This window comes from Coregonus clupeaformis, chromosome 28 (genome assembly GCF_020615455.1).
Source record: "Coregonus clupeaformis isolate EN_2021a chromosome 28, ASM2061545v1, whole genome shotgun sequence".
Lineage (NCBI taxonomy): Eukaryota > Metazoa > Chordata > Actinopteri > Salmoniformes > Salmonidae > Coregonus > Coregonus clupeaformis.
In genome coordinates, this window is record NC_059219.1 from 3400344 (window position 1) to 3426607 (window position 26264).

The following is a 26264-nucleotide window of genomic DNA, read 5'->3' on the forward strand; positions in this document are numbered from 1 at the left end:
ATCTATGACAACCCTGCTTGAGAAAGCCAGCTGGTTAAGCCTTATAATGTGACTATACCATGTGTGTCAGGTTTTAGGCATGGCCGCCTATCTACAATAACATTTGTCCCACAGTCCCACAGAATGTTATTCCCCAAAAAGTGGTCAATAAGTCACACATTACACATTTGCAACGAGAACCAATGTTGTGTTTGGCCCAGGCACCTAGATCTAACATTACACAATGGGCTTGATTGCGAACAAATGTTTAATCTGTAAGCGGTTTAGGAGAGTGTGCTGGTGACATATAGAGAGCGCGCGCCTTCGGTTGCTTATGATTCATCATGGCGAGTGCTACAGCCGTCCCCTCATCAGCAGCGAACGCTCCATCTCTCAAGGTAAATGTCCTCTTCCCAGTAACCGAAAAACGGTCATGCTGGCTGTCCTCGACACTGCTAACCTATACGTTATCGTTGCCTATTTCTGAAAGTGACGGGATAAGAATTCCTGACGCAGGTCTCGTTCAGTAAACACTAAAGCGCGCACGACCGACACAGACAGTAGGATTATAATTCAATACATTTGTTTCAACGGCGTCTGTTATAGATTTTCTGTCACAGCAGTGTTTTGTTATACCGATGAAAACATATGTAACATATCTATATTGCTTAGCCCTATGTGTTTTGAGATGGCAACTGTAGCATATGACGACACATTTTATATAACTGCATCACGCCGACGGGATGTTCTGTTATTCGCGCGTCGCTCTTATAACCAGCCTGTCTATTACAGTAACCTGTGTTTTTATGGGCTTCCTACCAATGGCTAATAATAACTATGGGGGGTAATCAGTGACGTTATTTCACAGTATTTACTGCATGATCACATGTTAAAATAGCTTATATTGTATAATCTAAAACAACCACAATTCTTATTATGATTATTATGCCTGCTATAATTATTATTATATTATTATTAGGCCTTTGCAATTGGAGTGATGGTGGCCTAATGTAAATGTAAGCATTCAGTTCACCTGGTGACAGACTATCATCTTGCTGTAGGTAAAATGAGCTCCTGTGCTGTGCCGAGCAGAGCAGGGAATTCAAGCCTCACACAGGCCCTCACAGACAATACCTTTTCCTATCCTCATTTAATTTAGGTCAGCAAACCTCACTGTTCTTTCCAACAACCCCAATCTCTCCCTGCTCCCCGCTCCCCTTCCCATGCTGTTACCAATTATTTTTATTTTTTATAACTAACCCTGTTAGTTAAAGTAAATAGACTATCTGTGTGAATGTTTTAATAAGCTTAGGCTTATATGTAGTTGTTTACAACCTATGTAAAGTTGCCATCTATATAAAGTTGTTTACAATGTCCTCCCAGGGCACTGGTAAAGGTGTATCCAGCAGTAACGGAATGGATGACAGCGTCCACAGCTTCAAGGTAACATTCTAATCATTTACCCTGTGGTACAATGTGTATACAACAAGCATTATTCTGTGGAACACATTTTGATCACTCCCTCATTCATTTCAAGCGTGTGCAAAGGCATGTGGTACAGCAATGGTATAGTAATGTGGAACAGTTCAGATATTGCACATACTGCTACAATAGTAATTTATATTGCATGTAAACTGCAATCACAAGACATTTGAAGTTTGTCAGTGTATGGCAAACTGGATACGCCATTCCCTCTAACTGCCCATTTCAGTGTGGTGAATCAGGTGAATCACTTGCCTTCAGTGTGGAGCCCAGCTGCACCATCTTGATGTTTCCTGGATATTATTATGATATTCATAAAACCTCCCCTGGTTGTCAATCAAAAGGTCCAGATCACACAAAGAGAATGGACACCTCCCCCCACCCCCATGGCTCTCCTAATGCCTCTCAGTCCGTTAGATCAAAAAAACACATATCCCCCTACAAAAACAACATTACGTCTGCCTCAGCAAAACTGAATCAAAGAAATCCTGAGATGTTCATTTTATAGATCCATGGTGGTTAACCACTTCTGTGGCCCCTCGTTTGGCCTGTGGCCCCCAGTCCCCTGTGCTAACCACATACTCAATGTGTTGGCCCTTTGTGGTCCTCAGAGAGGTAGAGAGAGAGGAGGATGAGGGCCCTGGTCTATCCAGGAGGTCCTGTGTCGTGTCCGCGGATAATCCACTTTCCCAGATCACGCTAAGCACCACCTGTCAATCAGGCTATGACCTGTGATCTGCCACAGGCTTTAGCTGTGATTTACTCTGCTCTCTAATGTTGCACAGGAAGGAGACAGCAAGGTAGGCGGCAGGCGCAGGTGGTGATTTGTTGATTAGGAGAAAGAGAGGGGGAGAGAAATGGGGGAAAGAAAGGGGAGAGAGCGAGAAAGAGAAAGAGAGAGAGAGAGTTGTCATGGGCTGTGCAGTACCATTTAAAGAATTGGACATTGCTGTAGACCATTTTAAGACTTGGACATTCAGAGCTGGATTAAGCCTATAATTAATTAATCAGGGTCTGAGAAACTGGCCTCATAGATGCTACAGACGCATAATTGCATCAGGTCTGTAGTCTTGAACTACGAGCACCTCTGTAGTACTGTATCTGAGCCTAGCTTGTATACAATATGGACCCCTGTGTTGTTACTGTACTCACTTGCAGGAATCTGACTAATTTTTTGTGACACACCTGAGCTGGATGTAGTGTATTTATAGTTTGGTAATCCCTGGCCAATGGAGTGTGTGAGGTTACGCTGACCATGGATTACATGGAACTCATTCACCTAACACAGCTAAATCATGGTCTCATGCGCTATTACATTAGTTACCAGAGTTATCAGGATCTCTGTAAATGGGCCTATCTCAGATTCTTCACAGCAGGTCAGAAGTGATTTGTTGTGCAATGCACTTATTAAAAGATGTGTGTGAATTCTGAACTAATGAGAAGATATAGAAAATATACTGTATGTATCTCTCATATCTCTCCAATTTTATCACACTGAAGTTTTAAAATATCACTATATCAGATGGCTGGATAAGTATATGGAGATATTAGGCCAAAACATTGGTAACCAATGCTGTAGTCAATGATGTGTGACTGTGAGAAAGAGAGAGAGTAATCTGACAGTGCTCTCTCATACTGATGGCCAGCACTTCCCCTCTGTAATGAGATTATGCAACGCAGCAACAGGGCTGCGTTTACACAGGCAGCCCAATTCTGATATTTTTTCCTCCAATCCCATCTGATATTTTCACATGTGACCTTTTTCAGAGCTGATTGGTAAAATATCAGAATTGTGCTGCTTGTGTAAACGCAGCCCAGGAAGGGTAGATCTGAGACAGACCTAATCCAGACAGGCACTGAGAGCAGCCAACCACAGCAGAGCATTTGCCTTTAGATACTGATCTAGAGTAAGTTTCATATTTACCCCCACCCTCATGGTTAAGGTTAGGATTGGGGTAGAGTTATCTTATCCTAGAACTGTGGTAAAGGCAACTCCTACCCTGAGAGCGGTTGTGTCAGGTGTCCTCTGTGGTTGTGTTGGTTTATTGAGTGGCTCATGTTCCTAGGAGGTATAAGCCTGGAGTGTCATCTACTGGCCAGTGGAAGAGTTGCAGAACTCTGAAGCGCCTGATGAGATACAATGGCGAAGGTTCATAAAGATGGAGGAAATCAGATATGACGTCATTGTTTTTAGCACTATCCACAGAGTTTTTAAACTACGGCGCACAACATGGTTCAATGCGCCAATATATCAGCACATTTTTCTAAATGCCGGCATCTTGGAGCTAGAATTGGTATCGTGCTAATGGTGATACAAATTTAGCAAATGAGCCATTTGTTGTAAGTCAATAGAAGCCACCATCTTTATGCACCGCTGCTATTGTAGGCTTCATATACTATCTTATAGTGTGTGTTTTTTGAGAGAATGAACACAGAATGAATCCACTTCACTTTGAAATGTCCCCAAAGTACTCCTTAATCAAATGGACATTGTTTTGACTCATACATTTTACAACAGTGATTGTGGACAATGGCATACAGTATATTACACCTAAAGCAGTGTGTATTATGAGTTTACATCTAAACCATGTCCTCTATATTCCCTCCAGGCAGCTGACCTGGTCATTGAGCTGTCCCAGACCCACAAGGCCAAACCTGACCTGACCAACCTGGTGTTTGGAACTGTGTTCACTGACCACATGTTGACCATAGAGTGGACCAGCGCTGGAGGTTGGCAGAAACCTCACATCAAGCCCTTTGGTAACCTGTCTCTCCACCCAGCCTGTTCAGCCATGCACTATGCTGTACAGGTAGGAAACACCTTGTGAGAAAGTTAATGTGTCTCACGCTCGCGCTGTCCATTCTTGTTGCCAACCTGATAGTAATGAAGACTACAATGGAAATATGTTGGTAGATTTATTACATACATTTAATTTTGTGTGTATTTATCAATTATGTATTTGCAATCTATATGTATTTTAAATATGTCTAATAACATTAATTAATTCAAGGATATGACACAGCAGGAGGCAAAGTTAAAGGTGCAAGATCAGGTGTAGGTTTATTAAATGATATGTGTTACAAAATTAAGGATGGCAGAAATATATACAAAACGTGCAAAACGACTGTCAAAACAAACAAAAACACTGAAAACGTCCCAAATAAAAAGGATTAGGCCTAAACAGGTATTTCTAGCAAATATAACGTACTTGGCACAAGTGGGGTTTAACAGGCTGTAACCAGCCTACCAATGAGCAATTCCAACACTGGTAAAAATGTACAGATCAGCGTCTACATTACAGGTATGTATAGAACCTTCCCCATGGCCTTCACATCTTACAGCCCCAATTTCAGTGTCTTCCATCAGGAAATAGACTGTGCTGCTGAAAGTTTGTGTTGAGAGCTTAAGGTGAATGTACTATACTTTAATTGTAGCTCTGATAAGAATAGGCACAGCTAGGATAGTTGAAGGACAGTTGATTGGACATAAATGGCCAACACATTACATTTTAGTCATTTAGCAGACGCTCTTATCCAGAGCGACTTACAGTTAGTGAATACATATTTTTTTATACTGTCCCCCCGTGGGAATCAAACCCGCAACCCTGGCATTGCAAACGCCATGCTCTATCAACTGAGCTACATCCCTGCCGGCCATTCCCTCCCCTACCCTGGACGACGCTGGGCCAATTGTGCGCCGCCCATGAGTCTCCCGGTCGCGGCCGGCTGCGACAGAGCCTGGATTCGAACCAGGATCTCTAGTGGCACAGTTAGCACTGCGATGCAGTGCCTTAGACCACTGCGCCACTCAGGTACATTCACATGTACATTCATATGTACTGTAACTCACTAGCACACACACATAGGTTCAGGAAGCCATTTTCCCATTCTGGTCCTCATTCATTACATTTGCATTTACATTTTAGTATATTCACTCTGTTCAGAGAATGACTAGAGGTCAGTGGTTCTCTCCTGTCTGCCAGTCTTAACCCCTGTCTCTCTCTCCTCTCCTCTGTTCTGTGGTCAGTTGTTTGAGGGTATGAAGGCATACCGGGGTGCTGATGACAAAGTGCGTCTCTTCAGACCCATGCTCAACATGAACCGTATGGCCAAGTCTGCAGAGAGGGCCTGCCTGCCAGTAAGAACACACACAGTACAGGCTATGGTACTATACAGGACAAGCCTTCAGCCTGGAAAATAATATTATATTTAAACTGAACAAAAATATACGCACAAAAAGCCAATTTCTCTCAAATTTTGAGCACAAATTTGTTTACATCCCTGTTAGTGAACATTTCTCCTTTGCCAAAATAATCCATCCATCTGACAGGTGTAGCATATCAAGAAGCTGATTAAACAACATGATCATTACGCAGGTGAACCTTGTGCTGGGGACAATAAAAGGCCACTCTAAAATGTGCAGTTTTGTCACACAACACAATGCCACAGATTTCTGAAGTTTTGAGGGAGCGTACAATTGGCATGCTGACTGCAGCTCTGGTGGACATTCCTGCAGTCCAACGTTGTTTTAGAGAATCTGGCAGTACGTCCAACCGGCCTCACAACCGCAGACCACGTGTATGGCGTCGTGTAGGCGAGCGGTTTGCTGATGTCAACATTGTGAACAGAGTGCCCCATTGTGGCGGTGGGGTTATGGTATGGGCACGCATAAGCTATGGACAACGAACACAATTGCATTTTATCGATGGCAATTTGAGTGCACAGAGCTACCGTGACGAGATCCTGAGGCCCATTGTTGTGCCATTCATCTGCCGCAATCACCTCATGTTTCAGCATGATAATGCGCAGCCCCATGTCGCAAGGATCTGTACACAATTCCTGGAAGCTGAAAATGTCCCAGTTCTTCCATGGCCTGCATACTCACCAGACGTCACCCATTGAGCATGTTTGGGATGCTCTGGATTGACATGTACGACAATGTGTTCCAGTTTCCACCAATATCCAGCAACTTCGCACAGCCATTGAAGAGGAGTGGAGCAACATTCCACAGGCCACAATCAACAGCCTGATCAACTCTATGCGAAGGAGATGTGTCGCGCTGCATGAGGCAAATGGTGGTCACACCAGATACTGACTGGTTTTCTGATCCACCACCCTACCTCTTTTTTTTAAAGGTATCTGTGACCAACAGATGCATATCTGTATTCCCAGTCATGTGAAATCCATAGATTAGGGCCTAAAGAATGTATTTCAATTGACTGATTTCCTTATATGAACTTTGAAATTGTATCATGTTGCGTTTATATTTTTGTTCAGTGTAGATATGTAGTGTCTACAGTGTCATCATATCATGTACAGTACATTGAAGACTTGAACAATGTTCCACAGTACATCAACATGTTTGTCTCTGATCTAAAAAAATAACACACAAAAAAAACACTTGTCTTTTCATACTAGCACTGACTTTGCTGATAACTACTTTATTGAGAAAAATGTACTTACTATGACTGTGATATATGGTTGTCTCACCTAGCTATCTTAAGATGAACTGTAAGTCGCTCTGGATAAGAGTGTCTGCTAAATGACTAAAATGTCCCATTTCTCCTTTCCCGGCTCAACCTTTAATCTGCCCTCTCTCCCTCTCTCCCTCTCCCTCCTCCCTCCTCCAGGCCTTTGACAGGGCAGAGTTGGTAGAGTGTATCAGGAGACTGGTACAGGTGGATCTGGAGTGGGTACCCCAGTCAGACACTGCCAGTCTCTACATCCGACCCACCTTCCTGGGTACTGAGGTGAGGAGATGACCAACCAACTGCTCTCTGTCTCCTTCTGTGAGGGACTGTCTCATTCACTCTCATATGCTGTGACAGGGCTCTCCCTCGGTCTAGCTTCCTCTATACTTGTTGGTGAAGTGGTAATCATTAATTTGTGAATAGCTCAAGAGTGTGTCGACTATTGACGTGTGTGTACGTGTGTGTGACCTGTGTCCCTCCCTAGCCATCTCTAGGAGTGAAGAAGCCGTCCCATGCTCTACTCTATGTGATCCTGAGTCCTGTTGGTTCTTACTTCAGTACAGGAGCTAAGCCTGTCTCTCTCTGGGCAGACTCCAAATACATCAGAGCCTGGAGAGGAGGGACAGGAGACTGTAAGATGGGAGGGTAAGAGGAGGGACTGGAGACTGTAAGATGGGAGGGTTAGAGGAGGGACTGGAGAATGTAAGATGGAAGGGTTAGAGGAGGGACTGGAGACTGTAAGATGGGAGGGTTAGAGGAGGGACTGGAGACTGTAAGATGGGAGGGTTAGAGGAGGGACTGGAGACTGTAAGATGGGAGGGTTAGAGGAGGGACAGGAGACTGTAAGGTGGGAGGGTAAGAGGAGGGACTGGAGACTGTAAGATGGGAGGGTTAGAGGAGGGACTGGAGACTGTAAGATGGAAGGGTTAGAGGAGGGACAGGAGACTGTAAGATGGGAGAGTTAGAGGAGGGACTGGAGACTGTAAGATGGAAGGGTTAGAGGAGGGACAGGAGACTGTAAGATGGGAGGGTTAGAGGAGGGACTGTAGACTGTAAGATGGAAGGTTAGAGGAGGGACTGGAGACTGTAAGATGGGGGGTTAGAGGAGGGACTGGAGACTGTAAGATGGGAGGGTTAGAGGAGGGACTGGAGACTGTAAGATGGGAGAGTTAGAAGACGGACAGGAGACTGTAAGATGGGAGGGTTAGAGGAGGGACTGGAGACTGTAAGATGGGGGGTTAGAGGAGGGACTGGAGACTGTAAGATGGGAGGGTTAGAGGAGTGACTGGAGACTGTAAGATGGGAGAGTTAGAAGACGGACAGGAGACTGTAAGATGGGAGGGTTAGAGGAGGGACTGGAGACTGTAAGATAGAAGGGTTAGAGGAGGGACTGGAGAATGTAAGATGGAAGGGTTAGAGGAGGGACTGGAGACTGTAAGATGAGAGGGTTAGAGGAGGGACTGGAGACTGTAAGATGGGAGGGTTAGAGGAGGGACTGGAGACTGTAAAATGTGAGGGTTAGAGGAGGGACTGGAAACTGTAAGATGGGAGGGTTAGAGGAGGGACTGGAGACTGTAAGATGGGAGGGTTAGAGGAGGGACTGGAGACTGTAAGATGGGAGGGTTAGAGGAGGGACTGGAGACTGTAAGATGGGAGGGTTAGAGGAGGGACTGGAGACTGTAAGATGGGAGGGTTAGAGGAGGGACTGGAGACTATAAGATGGGAGGGTTAGAGGAGGGACAGGAGACTGTAAGATGGGAGGGTTAGAGGAGGGACTGGAGACTGTAAGATGGGGGGTTGGAGGAGGTACTGGAGACTGTAAGATGGTAGGGTTAGAGGAGGGACTGGAGACTGTAAGATGGGAGAGTTAGAAGACGGACAGGAGACTGTAAGATGGGAGGGTTAGAGGAGGGACTGGAGACTGTAAGATAGAAGGGTTAGAGGAGGGACTGGGAACTGTAAGATGGGAGGGTTAGAGGAGGGACTGGAGACTGTAAGATGGGAGGGTTAGAGGAGGGACTGGAGACTGTAAGATGGGAGGGTTAGAGGAGGGACTGGAGTGTAAGATGGGAGGGTTAGAGGAGGGACTGGAGACTGTAAGATGGGATGGTTAGAGGAGGGACTGGAGACTGTAAGATGGGAGGGTTAGAGGAGGGACTGGAGACTGTAAGATGGGAGGGTTAGAGGAGGGACTGGAGACTGTAAGATGGAGGGTAAAGAGACAGAGGCTATTTTCCAATATCCTACATACCACAAGTAGGATTGAGTTTGGTTACTGTACCCTTTGAGTAAAGGCAGGTCAGACATGGCAGTATTCTTTTGAGATGCAGTAAAATTGCTTGCTTTGCAACGTGTTGTACTCATTTATCCTGACCCTAATATCCCCACCCTGCCAACAGTACTAATACAGCTTTACACCAGATTCAACTCTAAATAGCTTTGGATTTCATTGTGACACGATTTATGTACAGTACACAATAGGGTCACACGCTAGGTTACTCTAACAAATGGAACAGTGTCAAATAATTTGGACACATGGAATTTAAATGTCAACTGACAACTCTTGTTTGTGGATTAAAATGAACATGAACACGGTGGTTTGTTTACAGGAACTACGGAGCATCTATCTACGCCCAGTATGAAGCAGTGGATTATGGGTGCCAGCAGGTCCTCTGGCTGTACGGAGACGACCATCAAATCACAGAGGTCGGAACCATGAACATGTTCCTCTTCTGGAATAATGAGAAAGGAGGTAATCATGGTCACGTTGAGCGTCATAGACAATGAGATTAGAGATAATACCTTTGCTTTACTAGGGCTATTGCAGTTCGACAAGGCCAAATGAAATATAGGTCGCGTTCCCATGCTCAGACATTGCATGCATCAACCAATGGTTGCATGCCACATCATTGCTAGAACATATGACGTGATTAGCTGATACTTAAAATACCTATCCAGGCATTGTAAGATCTGGCATGCGTCAGCAACGTCTGAGCAGGGGAACACAACCATTCTCTTCTGGATCTGTTGATATGGACATAATATTACTGAACAGGAAACTGATCTTTGTGTCCGATTGTACATCAGCGACATCTAGTGGGCAAAATGTGTATCACAGCAGCTGCAGTCTTACATAGCCAGTGCTGTTCTTAACTTTTTCTTATCTATGTAAACTGGGTTCAGATGGGATATTCCATTGACACTAAATGACCTGTTTAATTCATTTGTGCATACAATGTTTTTCTCTCCAGAGGAGGAGCTGGCAACGCCCCCTCTGGATGGAATCATCCTCCCTGGGATCACACGGCAGAGCATCCTGGAACTCACCAGGAAATGGGTATGAGAGAGAAATAATTATATACAGTGCATTCGGAAAGTATTCAGACCCCTTAACTGTTTCCACAGATAAAATAGTTTTCCCCCCCTCATCAATCCACAGACAATACCCCATAATGACAAAGCAAAAACAGGTTTTTAGAATTTTTTGCAAATGTATTAAAAATAAAAAACGGAAATATCACATTTACATAAGTATTCAGACCCTTTACTCAGTACATTGTTGAAGCACCTTTGGCAGCGATTACAGCCTCAAGTCTTCTTGGGTATGACGCTACAAGCTTGGCACACCTGTATTTGGGGAGTTTCTCCCATTCTTCTCTGCAGATCCTCTCAAGGTCTGTCAGGTTGGATGGGGAGCGTCGCTGCACAGCTATTTTCAGGTCTCTCCAGAGATGTTAGATCGGGTTCAAGTCCGGGCTCTGGCTGGCCCACTCAAGGACATTCAGACTCCTGCATTGTCTTGGTTGTGTGCTTAGGGTTGTTGTCCTTTTGGAAAGTGGACCTTCGGCCCAGTCTGAGGTCCTGAGCACTCTGGAGCAGGTTTTCATCAAGGATCACTCTGTACTTTGCTCCGTTCATCTTTCCCTCCATCCTGACTAGTCTCCCAGTCCCTGCCACTGAAAAACATCCCCACAGCATGATGCTGCCACCACCTTGCTTCACTGTAGGGATGGTGCCAGGTTTCCTCCAGATGTGACGCTTGGTTCTCAGGCCAAAGAGTTCAATCTTGGTTTCATCAGACCAGAGAATATTGTTTCTCATGGTCTGAGAGTCTTTAGGTGCCTTTTGGCAAACTCCAAGCGGGCTGTCATGTGCCTTTTACTGAGGAGTGGCTTCCGTCTGACCACTCTACTATAAAGGCCTGAATGGTAGAGTGCTGCAGAGATGGTTGTCCTTCTGGAAGGTTCTCCCATCTCCACAGAGGAACTCTGGAGCTCTGTCAGAGTGACCATTGGGTACTTGGTCACCTCCCTGACCAAGGCCCTTCTCCCCCAATTGCTCAGTTTGGCCGGGCGGCCAGCTCTAGAAAGAGTCTTGATGGTTGCAAACTTCTTCCATTTAAGAATGATGGAGGCCACTGTGGTCTTGGGGACCTTCAATGATGCAGACAATCTTTGGTACCCTTCCCCAGATCTGTGCCTTGACACAATCCTGTCTCGGAGCTCTACGGACAATTCCTTCGACCTCATGGCTTGGTTTTTGCTCTGACATGCACTGTCAACTGTGTGACCTTATATAGACAGGTGTGTGCCTTTCCAAATCATGTCCAATCAATTGAATTGACCACAGGTGGACTCCAATCAAGTTGTAAAAACTCAAGGATGATCAATGGAAACAGGATGCACCTGAGCTCAATTCCGAGTCTCATATCAAAGGGTCTGAATACTTATGTAAATAAGGTATTTCTGTAAAAAAAATTTAAATTTGCTAAAATTTCTAAAAACGTGTTTTCAGTTTGTTATTATGGGGCATTGTGTGTAGATTGATGATAATTTTTTTAAATGATTAAAATAAGGCTGTAACGTAACGAAGTGTGGAAAAAGGGAAGGGGTCTGAATACTTTCCGAATGCGCTGTATATACAGTACCAGTCAAAAGTTACTACTTATTCCAGTTTTTTTTTTTTTTACTTTTCTTTTTACATTGTAGAATAATAGTGAAGACATAAAAACTATGAAATAACACATATGGAATCATGTAGTAACCAAGAAAGTGTTAAACAAATCAAAATATATTTGAGATTTGAGATTCTTCAAATAGCCACCCTTTGCTTTGATGGCGGCTTTGCATTCTCTCAACCAGCTTCACCTGGAATGCTTGAAGGAGTGCTGAGCAGTCTTGAAGGAGTGCTGAGCACTTTTTGGCTGCTTTTCCTTCACTCTGCCGTCCGATTGTAGAGGCCAGGTCATCTGTTGCAGCACTCCATCACTCTCCTTCTTGGTCAAATAGCCTTTTCACAGCCTGGAGGGGTCATTGTCCTGTTGAAAAACAAATGATAGTCCCACTAAGCCCAAACCAGATGTGATGGCATATCGCTGCAGAATGCAGTGGTAGCCATGCTGGTTAAGTGTGCCTTGAATTCTAAATAAATCACAGACAGTGTCACCAGTAAAGCACCCCCACACCATAACACCTCCTCCTCCATGCTTCAAGGGGGGAACTACACATGCGGAGATCATCCATTCACCCACACCGCGTCTCACAAAGTCACAGCGTTTTGAACCAAAAATCTCAAATTTGGACTCCAGACCAAATGACACATTTCCACCAGTTTAATGTCCATTGCTCGTGTTTCTTGGACCAAGCATGTCTCTTCTCCTTATTGGTGTCCTTTAGTAGTAGTTTCTTTGCAGCAATTCGACCATGAAGGCCTGATTCACACAGTTTCCTCTGAACAGTTGATGTTGAGATGTGTCTGTTACTTGAACTCTGTGAAGCATTTATTTGGGCTGCAATTTCTGAGGCTGGTAACTTTAATGAACTTATCCTCTGCAGCAGAGGTAACTCTGGGTCTTCCATTCCTGTGGCGGTCCTCATGAGAGCCAGTTTCATCATAGCACTTGATGGTTTTTGCAACTGCACTTGAAGAAACGTTCAAAGTTCTTGAAATGTTCCGTATTGACTGACCTTCATGTCTTAAAGTAATGATGGACTGTCATTTCTCTTTGCTTATTTGAGCTGTTCTTGCCATAATATGGTCTTGGTATTTTACCAAATAGGGATATCTTCTGTGTACCCCCCCCTACCTTGTCACAACACAACTGATTGGCTCAAACCATTAAGAAGGAAATACATTCCACAAATTAACTTTTAACAAGGCACACCTGTTAATTGAAATGCATTCCAGGTGACTACCTCATGAAGTTGGTTGAGAGAATGCCAAGAGTGTGCAAAGCTGTCATCAAGGCAAAGGGTGGCTATTTGAAGAATCTCAAATATAAAATATATTTTGATTTGATTAACACTTTTTTGGTTACTACATGATTCCATATGTGTTATTTCATAGTTTTGATGTCTTCACTATTATTCTACAATGTCAAAAACTGTAAAAATAAAGAAAAACCCTTGAATGAGTAGGTGTGTCCAAACTTTTACCTGGTACTGTATATGTAGAGAGAGAGGGTAAGAGGGGGGCAGGTACAATGTGTTCTCTAGGGGTAAGACACAACATAGTTCAACAACTACACAGGGCACAAGCTAGGGGGCAAGAGAGAGATAGAGGGTTGAACTTGCCATGGCACTAGGGGTTTAAGGGAAAGATGGACTGGACACTCGCATGGACATACCACCAGGGGTACTTCCATCTGTTACAGGGGCAAAGCAACTATACCAGCGGCTATCACTGGCCATTAAACCAGTAGCCTGGTTGCCAGATCAGATACATGTATAGCATGACAAGGAATCTTGGAGGACTTGGCTAAAGCACAGGCAGATCTGGCAACTAAGATACCACACTGGGGTATGAGAGAGAGAGAGAGAGAGAGAGAGAGAGAGAGCGAGAGAGAGAGAGAGAGAGAGAGAGAGAGAGAGAGAGAGAGAGAGAGAGAGAGAGAGCTACCATCCTGTAGGTTTTCACTCCAACCCTAATCTTGCGAGAGAGAGAGAGAGAGAGAGAGAGAGAGAGAGAGAGAGAGAGAGAGAGAGAGAGAGAGAGAGAGAGAGAGAGAGAGAGAGAGAGAGAGAGAGAGAGAGAGAGAGAGAGAGAGAGAGAGAGAGAGAGAGAGAGAGAGAGAGAGAGAGAGAGAGAGAGAGAGAGAGAGAAGGGCTCTCCAACCCTGTTCTTGGAGAGCTACCGTCCGTAGGTTTTCACTCCAACCCAAATCTAGCGTACCTTATTTTAATAGCTGGGTGATAAACTGAATCAGGTTATTTACAACTGGGGTTAGAGTGATAACCTACAGGAGGGTAGCTCTCCAGGAACAGGGTTGGAGAGCCCTGGTATATAGAGAGAGATTTATAGGGAGAGAGAGACATATTGTGCAGAATACAGGAAGTCTTCAGCAGAGATGAGTAGCTAAGCGTTTACAGAAACCTGTCCATATTTTCCTCCTCCACCTCCTTCTCTCCTCATCCACTTCTCCTCTCCTCTTCTAGGGGGAGTTTAAGGTGTGTGAGCGCTACCTGACCATGGCAGACCTGCGCTGTGCTCTGAAAGAGAGCCGTGTTAAGGAGATGTTTGGCTCTGGTACTGCATGTGTGGTCAGTCCTGTGGGACGCGTACTCTACCAGGGAGAGGTACACAACCACAGCTCACTACCCGTACACTACCCTTACAACGTATGGATGAATGAATGGATGGATGACAAATGGATTAAGGAATGATGCAATCAAGCAAGCAATCAAAACATTACAATCAAGCTCTTTCACATGTTTAGCACTTTGTCATAAACCGCTGAACAGCTACTCCAGAAAGTAGTATTTTTTAAATTGTGTGTGTATGTGTCTCTCTCTAGAACCTACATATCCCCTGCCAGGAGGATTGTCCCCAGCTGGCCTCTAGACTGATGAAGGAGCTCACAGATATACAGGTAAGATCACACCCCACTGGGCACAGACATCAATTTAACGTCTATTCCATGTTGGTTCAAAGTAATTTCATTCAACCAGTGTGTGCCCAGTGAGACACGTGAAACAGAGTTAGATTGTACTGTAACCTCCACTTGCGTAATCAAATTGGAACTGGCTAAGACGTTGTCAAGGCGGCGGTCACGTGTGTTTGCGAAGCAGTGGATCACTAATTCGAGCCCAGAAAGTGGACAGGGACAGTGAAGGAAGCTATACAATTAGGCAAGCACAGTGTTGTCCGTCACGCACGCAACCAGACACATACGTATGCAGGCAGACACACACAGCAGATGTGGCCTCTCCCACAGTAATGGTAACAGCTGGATGGACATCAGGGCTTGCCAACTGTCTGACCTAGACTGATGTCATCCTCAGCACACAGTCTATTCCATAGAGATACATACTAGATTAATCTAGATTCTGTCTACCCTGTGTTAATGTATCAGGGCTATTTTGTATTAGTAAAGTGTAGTGTGTATTCTGCCCTGTAGCTTACCACATATCTCTTTATTCTACACTTTATTGCCTTGGTTAAGAGCTGTAAATGGATACCATCACACTCACCCTGCCTGCTTACCAGAATATCTTTGCTAGTGGGGGTGGTAAACTGAGTGGGTCATTAATTCAGTGTAGATCTTTCTCAGTATCTCTGGTCCTCTCTCTCTCTCTCTCTCTCTCTCTCTCTCTCTCTCTCTCTCTCTCTCTCTCTCTCTCTCTCTCTCTCTCTCTCTCTCTCTCCCTCTCTCTCTCTTTCTCTCTCTCTCTTTCTCTCTCTGTCTGGCCGTCTCTCTTTTATGTGTGTTTGTGTTCATCTCTGCCTCATATCATTTCACCCTGTCAGGGCTAGGTCAGGTGATTATCATTTTTCCTCTAAATCTCCTCATCGCCACGGCTGTGTGTGAGAGCTTGCGTGCGTCTCCTTTGCCCAATAACTAGTGCTGTGTGTGTGTATCTGTGTGTGTGTATGCGTGTGTGCATGTCTGCCTGCCTGTGTATGTAAACCTTATCTGAGTGTATGTGTGGCCCTAGCGATAGCTTCTCTCCCCCCTGTAGCTCATTGTGGCGCCGACACACAGCCAGACAGAGGAGAGAGAGGGAGGTTAATGTAGTAATGGCTGGGCAGGGATGGGAGATAGGGTAGACACACAGTCCTGAAAGCTCTCATTAAAGATGCCTGCTGTAATTACACAAACCTAATTATTGTCTCAGCCTTTGTGATCAAAGCCAAGACGCCGCAAATGAAGCTGCTTGAACAAAGAGAGAGAGAGAGAGAGAGAGAGAGAGAGGTGGGAAGGGGAGAGGGAGAGACGGAGGAGCCTAATGAACAATAACATCGACAAAATGCCAAAAAACTCCAGCCTGATGTTAAATCTGTTGACATTTCATTTGGATGAGAAACAGAATGGCGTGCGGCACCCGCCTCTCCAAGAAGAAGACGACATTGGGCACAAACAAACGCGTTGTCTAAGACGAGGGGAGCGAGGGATGAGAAGAGGGATGAAAGATGGGTTTACTAACACGGCCCTCCGTTTCTCTTTCATGTTAATTAGAAATTGCATTTCTCTTAGCGGGTGCTTATTTACTTTCACGACTCCGTCCATTAGAACTAATTTACAACATGAGACGTAAATAATTGGATTTGTCTACACGGTTGTCACAGTTCAGGAACATTCTGTTTTGATTTGGTTGTTGTTCAGTGTGTGGCTGAGTTTGCAAGATTTGCTTGGGATATTTGTTATTGTTTTGTGTTTTCGGTTTCACCATTCACTGTGTTGTAGCAATGGAGTTAAAACAGCTTGTGACTACTAATTGTTTGCCTGTGTTTTTATGCCTGTTTGACCCCAGTTTAACCTTTGACCTTCTCATTACCTTTTCTCTCCTTGGTTACAGTACGGCCGGACCCAGAGTGACTGGTCTGTCCTCGTGTAACCAAGACACAGTGGTGTGGGAATCTGGGACAAGCACACACACACACTGTATATGCATATACACAGACATACATGCACACACACAGACAAACATGTAGACATACAACATAAAAGCAATACAGGAATTTATTGCGCACATAAATCCATGCAACAACACCACACACACACACACACACACACACACACACACACACACACACACACACACACACACACACACACACACACACACACACACACACACACACACACACACACACACACACACACACACACACACACACACACCAAATATCCAGCCGGCAGTGTAACCTCTATAAATGTGAGCTCTTTTAAATGTGCAATAATCTTACTCAGATTGCAGTATACTGGATGTTCAATTTGAAGTTCCATAGAGTCAGTAGCAATATTATTCCACTCTAACTCCGCTCAAATTGCGCACGACTTCCCCATTCACACAGGCTGCCCTCTGCAGAACTGACACACAGACAGTGCAGATCTCAATAGTCTGCCCTGGTGTGGCAGCCCTGCTAAAGGGTTAACATTCAAATATTACCAGCAGAAGATTTCGAGGAATAGCAATGACCAGCAACTAATGTTAAACCACTTTCACTCAATAGACCTTTAAAAGGGTCATGTTACCTATGAAGGTTATTATGTATTTCAGTATCATTATATGCAAGTGTGTGTTTGAATCGTGTCATGCGAAAACATTGTTTTTAATATGGTGTTTCTATTTTGAATGGAGGATTTTAGAATTTTATTTTGAACAAATATAACTATTTTAAAGTGAGCTTAAATGGCGGAGCAAGTTTCTCATGGAAAGCACTTTAGTACGGCTAAAAGATAATAATTAATTCATTAAAAGAGGGCACTGAAAATAACCCCTGATATATCAGAGTGAGAGAGATCCCTGATGTCTTAAGCATTGAACCTAGAGAGTGGTAGAATGATACACAAATCACTGGTATCAAAGAAAGCACAGACAAGTCTAAGTAGCACTACTATTAGTAATATCATTCCAGGCCAGTTGCTGTGCACATTTAATATTAAAATGTATGTTATATCTACAATCTGTTGAAAGGAAAACTGACATCTAATCAAACGTCCCTTTGTCACAATAATAATAATGGTGATTTGTGTAGAGGTGTTCTATCTTGGACCAATGTCTGTCGTTTACTGTAGACCTGTATTGCCTTGATTGACCTATCTCTCTATCTGTATCTAGAAAGTGAAGCACAATATCTGTTTTATGTAAAGTTCTATGTATACTTAGATGTAAGAGATATATTTATGGAATCAATGCAATGCGCCGAGTGATACAATATTGCCTATTCTATTAATCCAAATAATAAATACGCACCAAAACATAAGTTTGTGTCTACTGCATTATGTTCAGTACAGTGTGTGTGTGTGTGTTTGTGCGTGTGTACCCTTGTGTGTGTGGTTCCCCAGGGCAGGGCACATGGTTCCTGGCTAAACTGCCTCCCAGTGACGATAGGGCTGTTTGGTGCTGGTTCCAGCCCTGTGCCCTGTGGCAGGCTGGTATAGAGCCCAGCACACACATATTACCACCTTACTCCCTGGTACAGCTCCCAGCTCCCAAGGTCTTTGATACAGTACTTTTCCCCTTGCACTGTAGTCCTTTTTAACTGGCTGTTGATCGCATGCAGGACAGGAAACCGTAAACAAATTCCCCAACATATGGCTGCTTGCAGGAGCATACTTCTTCTTTCCATTCTATCTCCTTCTCCCTCTTCTCCCTCCTGACTCTGAGGATACATCTCATCTCCCTGTATTCTCTCTCTCTTCTCTCTCTTAGTCCTCTCCATCATATCTTTCTTTTCTCTCCTTCCCCTCTTTATTGTCACTCTTCTTCTCTTTCCCTCTTTGCCTCCCTGCAGAGTGCCCTGGAGCGAGGAGCTTACACCCACCCCCCTCTCTCTCTCTCTCTCTCTCTCTCTCTCTCTCTCTCTCTCTCTCTCTCTCTCTCTCTCTCTCTCTCTCTTGTCATGCTATACATGTACCTGATCTGGTAGTGTTTTTGTGGATTGTAGTATACTGTAGTATTTACTGTAGAGTTTTTGCAGACATTACTGTACTATTTACTATAGTTTTTTTGCAGACTGTAGAATACTTTAGTATTTACTATAGTGTTTGTGTTATATTATATTTGACATAGAGGTGGGGGGGGTTCTCCTTGAGGAAGAGTACTGGAGAAATACTAAAAGAAAATGTTCCATAACCTGTAGGTCTACAGGAATGGATTCTGACCGGAGAGTCAGCGCTTCTGCTCTTTTCTATAACCTGTAGGGAACACAATATATGGTCTATACTTGGCATGTAGGTTTCTCACTTATGGGTGGCACAAATTGGGATATGGGGGAGGGAAATGGGCAGGGTATATGCAAATTAAATACTGTAGTATTTACAATAGTATTTTTTTGTTGTGTTTTTGCGGACTGTAATGTTTTTGCTGACATTACTGTAGTATTTACTACTGAGTGTTTTTGCTGATAATACTGTAGTATTTACTATAGTATTCTCCAGTATACTACAACATTCTATAGTAAGTACTACACATGAACCAGGGATACTACAGTGTGTGGTATAGGATTCTACAGTATAGTACAGTTTACTACAGAATTCTATAGTAAGTACTGTAGTATTCTATAGTAAACTGTAATATTTTTTCATGTGGGTCTCCTGTGGTGCCGTAGCCCTACACCCAGGGACGAGCAGGGACCCTATCCACCCTCTTCCTCTCTTCTCCTCCTCTCCTCCTCTTAGCCTAAAGATAAGATGATGTTTTAATTGTCACATCTTATTTAGACAGCAGTGACATTCGCTAGGGGACAGCACAGAGAGGAAGGGCGGGCCAGAGTAATCAGAGGAGATGAGAGGGAGAAGAGGGAGAGAAAGCGAGAGAGAGAGAAAGAAACCGCTGGCGCCCAGTCATCAAGCAGCTGCAGCAAGCGGCATTTAGCTCTGAGCGCTCTCCCTCTTCCTCCCTCCCCTCCCTCGCTCTTCTCATCCCCGTTCCTTCTCTCCGACCGCCAGGGCATGATCTGATTTGACAAGCACGACCCTGTCATCTTGAGTTTGTCCAATTTGAAATGCTAATTAATGAACTCGCAGCCACTTTGTGTTTCGTTTCGTTCGCCACTGTTGTTGTTGTTTGTCTTCTATTTGTCTTTTCTTTCTCCTTTCTCCTCTTCTCCTTCTGAGGCTGTAACTTCAGACCCTGGTTTGTGTCTGAGACATAGATAGTGGAGGAAGATCGTATCAGGGTATTTAGGTCAGAGCACCATGATGAGGAGTCACACAGGATCGGGGACAAACAGAGGTGTGATGATTGAGACAAACGGAGTCGTCATGATTGAGACAAACGGAGACGTCATGATTGAGAAAGAGACGTCATGATTGAGACAGAGACGTCATGATTGAGACAGAGGCGTCATGATTGAGACAGAGACGTCATGATTGAGACAGAGGCTTCATGATTGAGACAGAGACGTCATGATTGAGACAAACAGAGGCGTCGTGATTGAACACAAACCTCTCTGATAGAGAGTGCTGGGAGGCCAGGGGTGATAATCTAATGGCAGATGACTCTCTGCCTCTCAGTTTCTCTCTCTATATGTTCTTTGACTTCAAACTGACAGTTCCAGGGGCTAAGACATAGAAGAAAAAAGGGAGAGAGATAGAAATATAGAATGAGAGAGAAAAAAAGGAGAAAGGAGAAGATTCAGAGGAGAGAGGGCATACTCCACAGCCATGCCCCACATCGCCAGCAGGTGGCGGTAGCAGCGTACACCAGCTGTGGTTACCGCCACTGATCCGTCTGTCACAGCATCAGAGCCAGCCTGCCTCATGTTCCTCATTTTCCCATTTTGGGATCTTGGATCACTGCCAATCAGAATGAAAATGGATGTAGAAGTAATCTATGTCATGGCTGTCTTAATACCCTAATACAGTGATGAAATCATTTAATCACAAATCACCATCATCTCCCTCTACCGTTGCTCTCTCTGTTAAACTCTGCTGTTACATTAAAATGTTTTTTTTTTTTTTTTAAATAAGAGCCTCTCTCTGTGTGATTAAGAGGCGATTTAAGCGCTCTGACAGACAGCTCCTAGCCTAACTCTCCCTGTCTGATGCCGTGTGATGGGTTTTGTTAGCACCCGGGACAGAACATTGGGTGTCAGTTGTAGAGATGATATTATATCAACGTTATCCTCGCCTCACACATGTTATCTGCCTTAACAGAGTTTTAGGGAGTTTTAACTACAGCGCTGCTTAAGGGCTTAAGGATGGAGGGATGGTGGTAATGGGGGGATAGACGGATAGAGATCACTCTTGTCTCTTCACTCACTGTCACACTAAAGGCTACTGTGGTTTGTGTGACACGCCAAATGTCCTAGCCACAAAACGGACCGGTTATATAATACTCAGTTTCTACTGACTTCAGGTCTGATGATAAAGGTCTAAATGATTTCTATTCGTTTTATCAATGTCCAAAATGTAGAACAATCCTACTGGGCACAGACGTCAATTCAACGTCTATTCCACTTTGGTTCAACGCAATTTCATTGAAATGACATGGAAACAACGTTGATTCAACCAGTGTGTTCCCAGTGGGATGGAACAATACCATTGTTCAGCTGTAGGCCTTTCAGACTATTATTCATCTTAATTCATTGCCATATACAGTAGTGGAAAAGTAGGGCTAGATGCTTGGGTGTAGCACGTCTGTCTGTGTGTAGACCTCCTGTTGTGTTCTCCCCTCTGCATCAACCCCTGTCCAACACTACACTGTCCCACTCCATCTCTCCACCTCAATCCATCCCTCTCTTCAGGGACACAACACAGACAGAGTAGAAAAGGGGTCTATGTGGGGATCCAAACATTTTCCATGTCTTCTGAGTTGTGTGTTGGGGAGCATATTAGTGATGATGATTTTATTCACTTTTTCATGCTCTATTTCTGTCCTGCACCTGAACCAATGGGATGCGTGTATATTTTTCTTTTCCAAAGGGTCATGATAAACTGGCAGTGGAGTTTTGAATTTGTGTGTGTGTGTGTGAGTGTTTCTGTCTCTCTCTCTCTGTGTGTGTGTGTGCCCTTGTGTGTGTGTGTGTGTGTGTGTGTGTGTGTGTGTGTGTGTGTGTGTGTGTGTGTGTGTGTGTGAGAGAGAGACGGGTCCTGATGGTGAGTAATGTTCTCCAGGCCTGGCGGCTGGCACTGCTCTGTCTCCCTGCAGGTGGCATGAGTCACCGTACACACGGACACACAGACACACACGCACGCACACATGCACACACTCACAAACACACACACACCACACACACAGACACACCACTCTGCCAGAAGAGAAGCCACCCAGAGCGCCTTGACCACCTCGGCCTCCTGTCAGCCAGCGAGCCAGAGGACGTAGCAGTCAACTGGCCAATGGGCACCAAGACAAGCCAAAACTACATACCAGCACAGCACAGGAACAAGGTGCCCCTCTACTTTCTCTCTCTCTCTCGCTCTCTCTCTCTCTCTCTTCCCTCTCACTCACTCTTTCTCTCCCTCTATTTCTGTCCCTCTCTTGCTTTGCTCTTTCCCTCTCTGCTCCACTCCTCTTTGCTCTTTTTCTCCCTCCATCCCTCACTCCCTCCCTCCCTCCCTCCCTCTCTCTCTCTTGCGCTGTCTCTCTGTGATCAGTCACTCATATCTTATAGAGTCATATTTAATGGTCTGTGTGCTGTACAACACAAAAAATCAATGTCCTTTAAGAGATGACTTCACTCTAGGTTGATGGATTCATCCATCAATAGAACACGGTATTTTATAGTCGACTGATTGGTGTGTGTGTGTGTATGTATGTAAATGTGTGTGTTTTAAGTACCGTAACATACATGGGAGCGGCAGTGTATTGCTGCCTCTAAGTGCCGATAAAACGGTTAAACACTATAATTGTAATTTACTCCCAGCTGTGCTAAGATTCCCAAGAGAGGTAACACTACTCGACATGCACACACTCTCTCACACACTCACTTGTCTCATCCTCTGCATGTTTTAAAAGGCTCCATTTGTAACGAAGACACCACACACAGCAGTTCCTCTCTCCATATTCAACATCTCTCCCCTGCAGAGTCAGTGGTTTGATCTTTACATCGGAACAGACTTCAGTCCTCTCCACTCTCTGACTACCACTGTGGCCTGGCACACCCTACTGGGAGTTGTGGGTCCCTACTGGTCTCTTAGCGTGCATCCCAAATGGCACCCTATTCCCTTTATAGTGCACTACTTTCCCTTTATAGTGCAATACTTTTGACCAGCGCGCTCTGGTCAAAATTATTGTACTAGAAAGGGAATAGAATGCCATTTTGGACGCAGCCTTACTAGGTCCTACTGGTTAGAGCGGTAGCTGTGATTTATCATGATTCATCCCATCTGCTGTGAACTGAAGAATAGCAGAGCTGGTTACAGAGTCAAAGGGACTCTTCATGTTAATGAAGATAAAAGTTGCCTTGCTCCTTCGTTCTTTGTAAAATTGCAATCTGAGAGTAATGACTATATGTGTGCATGTGTGGGTAGTCTTTGATTGCACATTCAGGTACTTTTGTTTGTGTGTGTGTGTGTGTTTGTGAATGCATGTGTGTGGTCTCTCACCCATCACATCAATATTGTGCTATGCTCTGGGTCAGCTCAGGATCTGAGTTACTTTGCTCCTCCTTTATCTCTCCTCTCCTTCTTTTCTCCTCTTCCCTCTCTTCTTCCTCCTCCACGTCCTCTCTCGCTCCCCTCCTGAACCTTACGCCTTGTTTACTGTCTGCCTCCCTTCACTCCCACAGAGAGTACTAACACAATAACACCCTAACTGTACAGAGAAGAACACTCTCTTAGTCAGAACCTCGGTTCCCATTAGTTAGTTCAGATGAAACATCAATGAAATGCCATTTCACAGAACTCCTCTTTGAATCGACTGTGACCCCGCATGTTCAGGTAGCTACACAGTGAGAGAACCGACACAGCCGTGCTGTAGACAGTGCCAGCTGGAAGCAGGGTTGTAACCTTGTGTGTTTCTAATAGTGTTTGTTCCAGGCTTTGAGGCGAGCGGGAGTGTGAGGAGATGTGAGAAGAAGAACACACAGGGAGTTTGGACAGGTTCAGGGACAAATAGTAATAAAGACCCATCTTTGTGTTTTCTCTTGGAGCTACAGAGCTATGGAAACTGCTGCCGTACACAGATGCAGAGCCATTCCTTTGTCTTGCCTCCCGTGACCTGTTCTGATGTTCTCAGACCTGAGGCTGAATAGCAGCAGATCGCTGTTATTTGCTATAAAAGCATCAATACATCCTCCATCCCTCCCTCCTCATCCCTCCTTCCCTTCTTCACATCTTAGATTACTTCATGCCCAATTTTTTTTTTACTGGGTTTAAAACTTTCTTCATCCATTTCAATTCAATTCAATTCAATTTAAGGGCTTTATTGGCATGGGAAACGTATGTTAACATTGCCAAAGCAAGTGAAGTAGATAGTAAACAAAATATTAAAATATTAACAGCAAACATTACACTCAGAAGTTCCAAAAGAATAAAGACATTTCAAATGTCATATTATGTCTATATACAGTGTTGTAACAATGTGCAAATAGTTAAAGTACAAATGGGAAAATAAATAAACATAAATATGGGTTGTATTTACAATGAAGTTTGTTCTTCACTGGTTGCCCTTTTCTTGTGCAATAGGTCACAAATATTGCTGCTGTGATGGCACACTGTAGTATTTCACCCATTAGATAAACTCCCTTATCAACATTTGGTTTGTTTTTTAATTATTTGGGGATCTGTGTAATCTGAGGGAAATATGTGTATCACGATCGTTGAAGGGAGTAGACCAAGGCGCAGCGTGATGAGCGAACATACTTTATTATCTTTAGTGATAATACGAACAAAACAATAAACGATGACGTGACGTCCTAGGTTAAACAACCAACACGGAACAAACCAAACGGAACAAGATCCCACAACTATTGTGGGAAAACAGCCTGTTTAAATGTAGTTCCCAATCAGAGACAACCAGCCACAGCTGACACTCGTTGCCTCTGATTGAGAACCACACTGGCCAACATAGAAATAGAACACATAGAATTTAACATAGAAACAAAACACATAGAATCTACACACCCTGGCTCAACATATAGATTCCCCAGAGCCAGGGTGTGACAATGTGTCTCTAATATGGTCATACATTTGGCAGGAGGTTAGGAAGTGCAGCTCAGTTTTCTCTTGAGAGCCATGTTTCAAGCAGACCACTATAGTCCCTGTGCCCAAGGACACAAAATAACCTGCCTAAATGACTACCGACCCATAGCACTCACGTCTGTAGCCATGAAGTGCTTTGAAAGGCTGGTCATGGCACACATCAACACCATTATCCCAGAAACCCTAGACCCACTCCAATTTGCATACCGCCCCAACAGATCCACAGATGACGCAATGTCTATTGCACTCCACACTGCCCTTTCCCACCTGGACAAGAGGAACAACTACGTGAGAATGCTGTTTATTGACTACAGCTCAGCGTTCAACACCATAGTGACCTCAAAGCTCATCCCAAAGCTAAGGACCCTGGGACTAAACACCTCCCTCTGCAACTGGATCCTGGACTTCCTGATGGGCTGCCCCCAGGTGGTAAGGGTAGGTAACAACACATCTACCACGCTGATCCTCAACACGGGGGCCCCTCAGGGGTGCATGCTCAGTACTCTCCTGTGCTCCCTGTTCACCCATGACTGCATGGCCAGGCACGACTCCAACATCATCATTAAGTTTGCCGACGACACAACAGTGGTAGGCCTGATCACCGACAACGATGAGACAGCCTATAGGGAGGAGGTCAGAGACCTGGCCGTGTGGTGCCAGGATAACAACCTCTCCCTCAACGTGATCAAGACAAAGGAGATGATTGTGGACTACAGGAAAAAAAAGAGGACTGAGCACGCCCCCATTCTCATCGACGGGGCTGTAGTGGAACAGGTTGAGAGCTTCAATTTCCTTGGTATCCACATCACCAACAAACTATCATGGTCCAAACAAACCAAGACAGTCGTGAAGAGGGCACGACAAAGCCTATTCCCCCTCAAGAGACTGAAAAGATTTGGCATGGGTCCTCAGATCCTCAAAAAGTTATACAGCTGCACCATCGAGAGCATCCTGACTGGTTGCATCACCGCCTGGTATTGCAACTGCTTGGCCTCCGACCGCAAGGCACTACAGAGGGTAGTGCGTACGGCCCAGTACATCACTGGGGCCAAGCTTCCTGCCATCCAGGACCTCTATACCAGACGGTGTCAGAGGAAGGCCCTAAAAATTGTCAAAGACTCCAGCCACCCTAGTCACAGACTGTTCTCTCTGCTACTGCACGGCAAGCGGTACCAGAGCGCCAAGTCTAGGTCCAAAAGGCTTGTCAACAGCTTCTACCCCCAAGCCATAAGACTCCTGAACAG

General features: G+C 44.6%; 1 protein-coding gene across 1 annotated transcript; it reads left to right on the forward strand.

Annotated features, from left to right (window-relative positions):
- Positions 1-253: 253 nt before the first annotated feature.
- On the forward strand, positions 254-16933 carry LOC121543633 (branched-chain-amino-acid aminotransferase, cytosolic-like). The gene is made up of 11 exons (XM_041853653.2): positions 254-377; positions 1363-1422; positions 4071-4271; positions 5489-5599; positions 7092-7211; positions 7417-7577; positions 9542-9684; positions 10184-10269; positions 14366-14506; positions 14725-14799; positions 16727-16933. Exons 1-11 carry the CDS (start codon positions 324-326, stop codon positions 16763-16765), a joined length of 1191 nt encoding a protein of 396 aa, XP_041709587.1. The 5' UTR covers positions 254-323; the 3' UTR covers positions 16766-16933.
- Positions 16934-26264: the final 9331 nt, after the last annotated feature.